At 34.1% G+C, this 10,619-nt stretch overlaps 1 protein-coding gene across 1 annotated transcript; it reads left to right on the plus strand.

Moving 5' to 3' along the window:
• The first annotated feature begins 1,184 nt into the window (after positions 1-1,184).
• On the plus strand, positions 1,185-6,527 carry LOC141683069 (sulfate transporter 3.1-like). Its single transcript, XM_074487769.1, has 12 exons — positions 1,185-1,620; positions 1,762-1,969; positions 2,155-2,326; positions 2,543-2,608; positions 3,333-3,446; positions 3,990-4,106; positions 4,748-4,874; positions 4,961-5,247; positions 5,344-5,534; positions 5,637-5,722; positions 5,836-5,912; positions 6,037-6,527. Exons 1-12 carry the CDS (start codon positions 1,284-1,286, stop codon positions 6,232-6,234), a joined length of 1,980 nt encoding a protein of 659 aa, XP_074343870.1. The 5' UTR covers positions 1,185-1,283; the 3' UTR covers positions 6,235-6,527.
• Positions 6,528-10,619: the final 4,092 nt, after the last annotated feature.

Raw genomic sequence — 10,619 nt, forward strand, 5'->3', positions numbered from 1 at the left:
TGTTTATGCAAAAACAATTGGTGGATGACAACAGGTGAATTATTGAAGTTGTGCCGATATCGCAAAATATATATTTCCTCCATCTCATATTATGTATCCTATTTTGACTAGTTAACAGGTAAATTATTTAAATTTTGACCGTAAATTATGCATAATATATAATTAAATAATTTTTAAACTAGTATCATTGGAAAATATATCTAATTCTCTTTCAAAAGTGTTTTTATTTTTTAAAAATAATATAAAAAATTATCATAATTATAAATTAAAATTTGATCAATTTAATCATATGTTAATCAAAACAAGATACATAATATGAAATGGAGAAAGTAAATAAAAGCCCTCTGAGTAAGTGAGTTGTTTGCTTGTATGAGGTATCAACTTGGTTGGCACGAGTAGGTGCAGATATTACATTACACACAACTTGATTGACTGCTTTTAGTGAGTATATATCCGTATCGACGTATCGTGTTACGATCCCTCCTAGAAGACTGTTTTAAACTTTAAGCACCTGACTTAATTCACACAAATCTTCTTTAACAATGAATAAATTACATATTACACGTGTCCAATTTACAATAACCTAACCAAAATATTCACTAATCACTCCATGTCATCGTATCACAACAGTCATATCTGAAAAAATACGCTTAAGAACCACTTGATTGTATAAAATTATTAAGTTCAGTATATCTGTTAATTATATTAATAAATAGATCAGTAAATTAAGTGCGGTGATGGAACCAGAGTCGGAGAAACGTCTATTTACTTTGTTTATTTTTAAAAATTTTGGTATGTGCATTACGAAAGTTGAGAAATCAATTTAGTACCCAGAAATGCATTCCAACATCACGCAGCCAAGTCTAAAATCAAGATTTTTCTAGATTACTGTTTATGAAATCATAACTACAAAACATACACAATCAAAGTCCAAAAAACCTTAGTGTGGGACGGCTAAGAAGGGGGAGTCTATAGTTAACACGGCATTATACGCACATATACGTGAGCCACTAACACTTTGCTTTATCTGGTTAGGGAAATCTAAATCATAACCCGGCCCAAGGTTGGCAGCAGAATTAGTTTGAAGACCTCTCTGAGCCACGTGGCACCCCTGAACATGTGTGGGACCCAACAGTCCACTCACATTTTTCTCCCTCACTTCCACTATATAAAGCTCCTAACACACCTCCAATGTTGTATACTCTGCACCTCAACTCATCATACCTTCTCCATTTCTTCAACTCAGTAGAAATTTTAACAGAGTCTAGCAGATAAGTCGAAAAATGGGTAACGCGGATTACTCTTATTCGTCGGAAAATGTGGAGTGTTCTCATCGTGTAGCAATTCCACCACCGCAACCATTTACGAAATCGTTTGCTAATAATCTCAAAGAAACTTTCTTCCCTGATGACCCTCTGCGCCAATTCAAAAACCAACCATTGTCTAAAAAACTCAAACTAGGCGTACAGTACGTGTTTCCTATTTTCGAATGGGGTCCGCGTTACAGCCTCAATTTCTTCAAATCAGACCTCATAGCCGGAATCACAATAGCTAGTTTGGCTATTCCTCAGGGAATAAGCTACGCCAAGCTAGCAAACTTGCCACCTATTCTCGGCCTATGTGAGTTTTATGTACTAGCCCATGTTGTAAAAAATGTTACACTAGGCAATTTACATGTGATCAGTCTGTCTCATTCACAAGCTGATAAGTTGTATCAAGTGATGAGTAACTAACATGTACATAAATTTGGTAAAATTGCAGATTCGAGCTTTATACCGCCATTGGTTTACGCGTTGATGGGAAGTTCAAGAGATTTAGCAGTTGGGACAGTGGCAGTGGCATCACTACTGACAGCTTCAATGTTGGGAAAAGAAGTTGATGCAACAGAGAACCCTTCTCTTTATCTTCACCTTGCTTTCACTGCTTGTTTCTTTGCCGGGGTCTTACAAGCATCTCTCGGCATATTCAGGTCAGTACTATAACACCGACACATAATGCAAGAATCTTAGATAATTATCTGCGAGACTTAGCCTAGCGGATATATCTTGTCTTTACCTCGTCTTTAATTATCAACGGTCGAGGATTCGATTTTTCAATAGAGTTAAATGTGTGCCTGAGTATTTGTGGTAAACTGTTAATTACTGGTGAATGCAGGCTAGGGTTTATCGTGGACTTCCTGTCGCATGCAACAATAGTTGGATTCATGGCAGGAGCAGCCACGGTGGTGTGCTTGCAACAGCTAAAAGGAATACTTGGCTTGGAACATTTCACTAAATCAACTGATCTTGTTTCGGTCATGCGTTCTATTTTCTCACAGACTCATGAGGTACGTACAATTATTTTTATTTAATCCTGTCACACACAAAGACACGCAACATGACACCGCCAACAATTTCTGTTTCGTGTTACATAGGTGTGGCTCCTTGTTAAATACACATGAAACGTATACATATTTAATGTTCCAATTAATTAGCCACGCACTCTATTAAAAGAAATTAATATCTTATATTTATAATGTTTGTTGGGGCGATGGCAATTGCAGTGGAGATGGGAAAGTGCAGTATTGGGATGCGTTTTTCTTTTCTACCTAATTGTGGCTAGACACTGTGTAAGTATATACTCCCTCTTTTTGACATATACCTGCAGCTTGTAGATTATACTGTTATTAAAACAAATATTCTAGTATTTAAAATGCTTAAAACTACTATGAGAATATGTAAAACAATTTTACATAGAAAAAAAAAATTAGATATTGACCTGATCTCCCTAATTTATTCCCCTGCTGATGTGATAGTATTAATTAATAAACGAAAGAAGATTCTGTAAATAGAATATCTATTTAAAATATTTAAGTTATCATGAATAGTTAATGTTCTATAAGAAATAAAAAATAATAATGATACTGCATTAGAATATACATGACCGGGTAGCAAATGACCCTTACTGTATACCACAACCCCTCCCCTTTATAATTGATTTGGAATGCTGATTTTGAAAAATCTAGAATCTCAAGTACTTACTTATTAATGAAGAGTTTGAATTAATTTTTACTAGACTTATTCTGATATACATTCCTTAAGCTAATGAGCAATGTATTATGAGGCAAATTTCCTGCCAAATTTAAAAAATCAATCTTTTTCTGATCACGTCTTTCAACACCAACCTGCTCCCACTCTAGCTCTGTGAAATCTACAAGTCAAGATTTTACATAAAGAAATGAATCTCAATGTCTACACTGCTTTAGTAATTATAGTATTATTATTGTTATTATAACTTTGCTTGCTTGTTGGACAATTACAATTTTGATAATTGAGGTGTATATTTTAATGCAGAGCACAAAAAGACCAAAACTGTTTTGGATATCTGCTATGGCTCCTTTGACCTCTGTCATTCTAGGAAGTATTCTTGTTTACTTTACCCATGCTGAGAAACATGGTGTTCAAGTGGTAAGCATATTTCTGTTCATCTACTTGATCTACATGTATATGTATGTTATGTAATGTGTGTCATATCAAAAGTTTTAATTTTTTTTGTTGCAAAGTAAATATAAATTTGTATATTCAACTAACTTTATTTTATTTTAATGAAACTTTGTTTTTCTTAGGATGGAGAGAGTAGCAAAGTTACATATTCTTTAAAACTGTATACATTTATAAATGAAAATAGCAAATTAAATAGAGTATAAAATGCTAAATTAGGGAACCATAAATTAAAAGGGGGTAGGTTTGTACTATGGAAAAGGAACATCTCACCAAAATAATGGTGTGGACCAAATAAAAAATTCATTTTGTGGCTGATCTACATTATTGTTATAGTGGGTTCCAGGAAATTTAATATTTTATCTTTTTGGAAATATTATGTCACATATAAAATAATTGAGAAGAATTCTGTTGAGATGTGTGTGTCATTTCATTTATTATCTCGAGTACACTGTTCATTTCAATAATTTGTAAATTTGTCCAGTCAGTTTATATTTGACATGTAAACAGATAGGACATCTGAAGAAAGGGCTAAATCCTGTTTCAATCACTCATCTGGCATTTGGAGGAGAGTACATGTCAACAGCTCTTAAAACTGGCATTGTCACGGGAGTTATTGCACTTGCGGTATGCATTTCTTTTCATAGCATAAATTTTAATCATATCCTCCGGTCGTTTATTTGTACATGCATGAATTTGCTATTTATCTCACTACCACTTGCAAAATACAGGACATGCATGCATTTGCTGTTTTATCTCAGTACCAACTTGCAAGATATGATGACAACTTACTGTACTTGTTTCATTGACAAATTTAGACTAGCTAGTTACAACTAGTTGCTTGTTTGGTTCACGGGTTTCAAATATTTCAACAACTTATCCCATTTTTACCAACTTGCTGTTGTATAATCAGTGTCCTGTTTTAGCACTATAGCATTGTCTTTTAAGGTCCACTAGATACTTGGGTATTCTTCAAATTCTTTTAATTAATTTGTCTAGATGACACCTAGTGTACCTGTCTCCACCTAGTGTATTCGTCTCCTGCATCGGCAACGGCTCAGTACTTGGCATTAATGTGCTGTGATCATGGTCCCGGTTTACACTAATCACTACAATTATGAAATCTGAGTACGAGTATGACTGCACTGTTCCCCTAATTGGCTAATTGTACTAGAGGTTGTGAATGAAGGTTAATTTGCTTATTTTTAGCTTAATTACTAAATAACTAGTTTATAATAATGCTAATGTGAGGTGATAACATTGAACAGGAAGGGATTGCTGTAGGTAGAAGCTTTTCCATGTTTAAGAATTACCATATTGATGGTAACAAAGAGATGATTGCTTTTGGGATGATGAATATTGCTGGTTCTTTCACTTCTTGCTACCTCACAACTGGTAATTTAATAATTAACTTGTGCATAATAATATTTTTTTTGTTGATTAAAATTTGGTATATAGTTCTAATTACCATTTAAAAACAGGGCCATTCTCGCGTTCGGCTGTTAACTTCAATGCAGGATGCAAGACAGCAGTATCAAACATTGTAATGGCATTTGCAGTGATGCTAACTCTGTTGTTTCTAACACCAGTGTTCCATTACACTCCTATTGTTGTGCTATCAGCCATTATCATTTCAGCAATGCTGGGGCTAATTGACTACAATGCAGCCATCCATCTTTGGAACGTTGACAAATACGATTTTGTAGTATGCATGGGTGCATATCTTGGTGTTGTTTTTGGTAGTGTTGAAATTGGCCTAGTCATCGCAGTATGCTTCTGACATATCTAAGCTTGATTGTTATGTTTGATGAAGTATACAATTTGATTCGAAGACTCATCTCCGTAAACATGTCTTATTATGCAGGTCATGTTGTCTGTCCTAAGAGTGCTATTGTTCGTAACAAGACCAAAGACAGTTGTTCTGGGAAACATCCCAGATTCGAGGATCTATAGAAGTGTAGATCAATACCCCAATGCAAACAATGTTCCCGGAATTCTCATTCTTGAGATTGATGCTCCAATCTACTTTACTAATTCTAACTACCTAAGAGAAAGGTATTGAGATATCTTATAATATCAAGTTTATATACATAAATCACCTAATTTAGGCACCTGAAAATCTGGATGATACTAATGTATTTGTCTTATGCTTTTCAGAATCACCAGGTGGATTGATGAGGAGGAAGACAGGATAAAATCCTCCGGAGAATCTACCTTACAATATGTTATCTTGGATATGGGTGGTAAGTAATTAGACCATAAAAGTACAGTCTGTTATAAGCTTCAGTAGATAGCACAAAATGAAAGCAAATGAGCCTTAATTGACATATTTAACTGTTTATATCTATGATATCAGCTGTGGGTAACATTGACACCAGTGGAATTAGCATGTTTGAAGAGACCAAAAAGACCTTGGACAGAAGAGGGCTTAAGGTACACCTGAACTTCAACATTATTCTTGAACTAAGATATCATAATGTTTGATATTGGAAGATGAAAGAAGTATATGCATTTATCTGTCGACCCGTGATTAATTTACTCTTTCTGGAAAATGTAGCTTGTCCTCGCCAATCCAGGAGGAGAGGTAATCAAGAAGCTTGACAAGGCCAAGTTCATCGAAGCACTAGGTCAAGAATGGATCTACCTGACAGTGGGGGAAGCTGTTGGGGCATGTAACTTCATGCTTCATACGTACAAACCAAAGTCTACTACTGATCAATCAGAGCCATGGAGCAATGACAGCAGTAATGTCTAAAACTTGGTTAGCAAGACCCATTAATGAAAACATAAGCAAAATTAGCTAGCATATAAATATACATGCTGCTACTAATTTTGATGTATTTAATTGTTTTAGTCAAGCACCATAATATAGCAATATATATGGTTCTGCATTGGATAGACAGCAAGTGTGTGGAGTATCCCTCCGCAAGTCTCACACTAGTAATGAAGTTGGAGATCTTTTTTATCTTCCAACATTTTATGTAATTTGTAGAATCTACAATCTTGTTTTTCTGGAAATGAGAGATAACGAGGACGTTGAGAGATTAATCCCTAGTATAAATCAAAAAATTCTGAGGGGCAAAATATATTATGCTATCGTTACCCAGGACTGCATCAGGATTTATTTTCAAAAATTAGAGATGAACGCAGAAATTGACATTCATGCTTTAAGGAAAGACAAAATCATGTTAAGTTGATCTTTATAATCACATGATAAAAAGGCCAGAAGAGCATTTCAGGTCTGCCAAAACAGAAACTTCTCAAGTAGGCGAGGGCTTCAAATAGTTACATAGCAAACCAAAGTACTAAGGGCTAATCTGTGGATCCTGGTTGACAGAAACATATTAGCATTTTACATCAAGCATTGTATAGTAAGAATGATAATAGCATAACTCTTTTCTTCGTTAATAAAAACAATTGGCACATCACAACGACATTATTCCAGATCAAAGCTGTACATTCTACATAGCACAAATGTGCTAAAGAGCAATTGGCTCACTATCAATCTGAATTTTGCATGAGTTTCTTTTAACTAATTAATTAAAGACTACAAGTTCTTCACAGGTAAATACTATAAAATCCTGTATCAAGTCTAGTAACAGAAGTTATAAAGACCATTAGCTAGAGATAAAATTATAAACTCTACATGCTGTGGACTTGAATTAATGGATCACCTCGATCAGTAACCTTTTGTTGCGGGCTTCATGCATGCAAAAACTGTAGCCTTCTTTCAGCTAAGCTTCTTCTTAGTTCTTACCCATTTTATAGATAAACCTTTAGTAGGATGTGTCGAATGGTGCGAGTAACTCTAAATTTTCATTCATATTTTCCAAAATCAAGCTCTGTTCTCTGCATCTTCAACTGCAACTGGCCATTTTTTCAGACCATCTTCCCATTTGTTCTAAATTATTGTCCTTGTGTTACTCCGAATATCTTCCCAACTCCATTTCATACCCCCTCTGAGTTCTTAAAACCCCTCTGTAGCTCTGAAGCCAAGGATCTTAGATCTTCCTCTTCACGTGCACCAGAGATTTCAATTTTGTAAAAAAAATGATTGACAATTTCTTCACATACTGAATACCCGCAGCTTCCTTCTCTCCAATCGATTTTGCATTAGCTAGATTTGAAGTTCAAATTTCACCTTCAGCTACTTCAGCACGTCCACTGCACTTTTTGGCCCTCTCTTCTGTAAGCAGTAACTTCTTATTCAGGTCTAATTCTACTGTGAAGTGTGAGCATCAGCTTCAGCTTTACTACTTTGTCCATAAAGATCCGAAGCATTACTCTGAGCAGGAGTCAAATATCTTCTCCCAAAACCACTGGTGTTGCAAATTGGAGAGACCTTTCTTCCGGCTTGAATTCAGCTTCACTCTTGCTTGCCTGCTCACTGTGTTCAGAAGAATCCCTCTTCAGCACGAATTAGTGCAGCCTTTAGCTTAGCTACTGAATCCAGACTCTGCTGATACTGATTTAAGCCATCTTCTAATTCAGCCTCTAGTTTGGCAAACTTTACTAGTTTTTCTTTCTCAGATCTATTCTTCTCATACACTACAACATCATCAAATCTTAGACCCTCTCTCACCCTACTTTTTTCCAGATTTTGCTGGTTCTAACTTCTAAGGACCTAAATAAAGCAATAAGTTATTCGAGTATTTATACTTGTTACAAATATCAGAGTATAAGGCTTTTCCGAAGATTCTCCATTATTCTTGTTAGCATAATAATGAGAGAGCCATAGTCCTGAATCAGTGAAGTTTCTTTCTAGAGATCATCAGTGCTCGAAAATGTGTCGGAGGTGGTGTTTGTGAATCACCTCGCAAACAGAATCTCTAAGGTGTATAATCTGTTATCCTACTTTCCAAGATCCATTGCATAGTTAAAGGGTGATATGCACGCCCTAAATTAATTGTTTGACATCCTAATTTTTAATATTACAAAATTAATCTCAAACATTCAATGAATACTTTGATGTTTTTATTTGCTGCTTTATTCACTTATGTCTTTCCGGTATATCTTTATGCCTTTTGTTATACAAATTTTTTATGTTTAATTTTTAATTTTTAATTTTCTAATTTATATTAGTTCTCTTAAATATACCTTTTATTTCATGTTATATTATACGTAAAAAAGTTACTCTCTCCGTTCTACTCGTTTCTTTATGGAGGGGGTATCTGACACGCGTTTTAAAGTACATATAAAATACAATTTAAAACTTTTTTTTACGATTTTATGATTTTAAATAAGAATTGAATGTTTCAAATTTTATTCAAAAAAAATATTTTTTTAAAAAATGTTATGCAACTACACATTATAAGTGTCTTAAAATATGTACCGGACACATTATCCGGAATGTAAAAAAATGAGAGATACGGAGGAAGTACTATACTAATGTAATCATACAAACGTCAAGGTTGTCAAACAAATAATTCAGATACGAATATATGCCAATGTCCATGTCCGTATTCGTAATTGTCGAATTCAGATACAGATAATATCTACTTTATTTCGGAGATATATAATATCCGTTTTTTTCCGGATACAAATGCAATTTTTTTTAACGAATTCGGGTTTTTTGAATTTTTGTATGGCCCAACCTTATTAATGATGATTTCATAATATTTTTTTAGAATTAAACTGAAATAATATTTTTATTTATTTACAAGTCATGAACAGTGAAATATTCTTATTCTCGAAAGATTTCATTTTATTAATACAATGACATTATATATACAATTTGTATTTACTCTAAATATAATGTTTATATAAGAAATCAATAATTTTAATTTATTTAAATCAACATTTGTTCTTGAATTGTCTTTATCAATTATATTGATTTGGACACAAAATATTAATTTCTAAAAAATAATAGCTCTAGATATTCATATGAATAATAAGTTTAAATATTTTCACCTCTCTAACTCTAAAAATAATATAATAGTAATTAAAGTACTAATAGTTCGTCACTTACTCTAAGATTTATTCGATTTGTGTAGCAGACACCAGACTGAAGCAAAGCAGCAAATTAATTGACAAACAGTTTGAATGGAAGGAGGATAAATAAGGATATTATGGTTAAGTAATTAATTTAGGATATGCAACATCGGGTGCGTACATATCACTACCCTGGTTAAAACTTAAACTATTAAACGAGTCGAGTCGAGCCCAGCCGGCTTGATTATCTAAATGAGCCGGTTTTAATGAGTCGGGCGAGCCGACTCGTTTAATTTTACACTTAATCGAGCTTAAACCTCTACCTGAACTCGGGTCGTTGAATTTCACGAGTTTAGCCGAGCCGACTCGAGTAATTAAACGAGTCGGAACCTCTGCCAGAACTCGGCTCGATTAACTAAACGAGCCGAGAGTTAATCGAGCCGAGTCGAGTCCACTTAAACGAGTTCGAGCCGGGCAAGCTCGCAGCTGCCCGACTCGAATACAGCCCTAGCACGGAGTGTCCAAGCGCCGCATTCGATTTCTGAGTTGGATTGGACCTGTTTTTCTTAGGCTTTTTGGTGAATTTGGGCCTGACCAAATAGGCTGAGCCGATCAGAAGCAACTTATAATCGATCATTTGAGGTTTACACTGTTTAAAATTTTGCAAAACAAGCCGCAAGTCACAACTCGCAAGTTGGTGATTGAATATTACATTAGCAATCATGTTTAAAAAAAATAATAAAATCGTTGTATATGATTTAGTACACATTTTATGCTTAATCCTAATAGCATCAACTGCTTAAAGAGAAATTCTTACATGCAGTAGAGAAGTTTCTTACTACAGTTTTTGTTACAGTTTTTGTAATAGAAAATGAATGAGATTTGGCTAGAAAAATGGATGAGATATGTTGCTCAATGCTTAGTCATTTTGGATACTTCAATTTTTCGGATAGGTGCCAGCCAACTGCCATGCCCATGCCATCCCCATGTTTATCCCCATATGTGGATTAGATATACTTTAAAATAAAGACTGAAATTTAACTACAGTTTGTACAATTGATTATTACCCATTTTTTAGTCTAAGGATTATTAAGTAAATTGTTATTAATAAATTTTTATGTAAACAAAATTATTATTATTTTTCTGGTAAAAATTGTTATTATTTTTATTAGAATATATCTCAATAAAAAATCTGAAAATCTATCTTAT

This window comes from Apium graveolens, chromosome 9 (genome assembly GCF_009905375.1).
Source record: "Apium graveolens cultivar Ventura chromosome 9, ASM990537v1, whole genome shotgun sequence".
NCBI lineage: Eukaryota > Viridiplantae > Streptophyta > Magnoliopsida > Apiales > Apiaceae > Apium > Apium graveolens.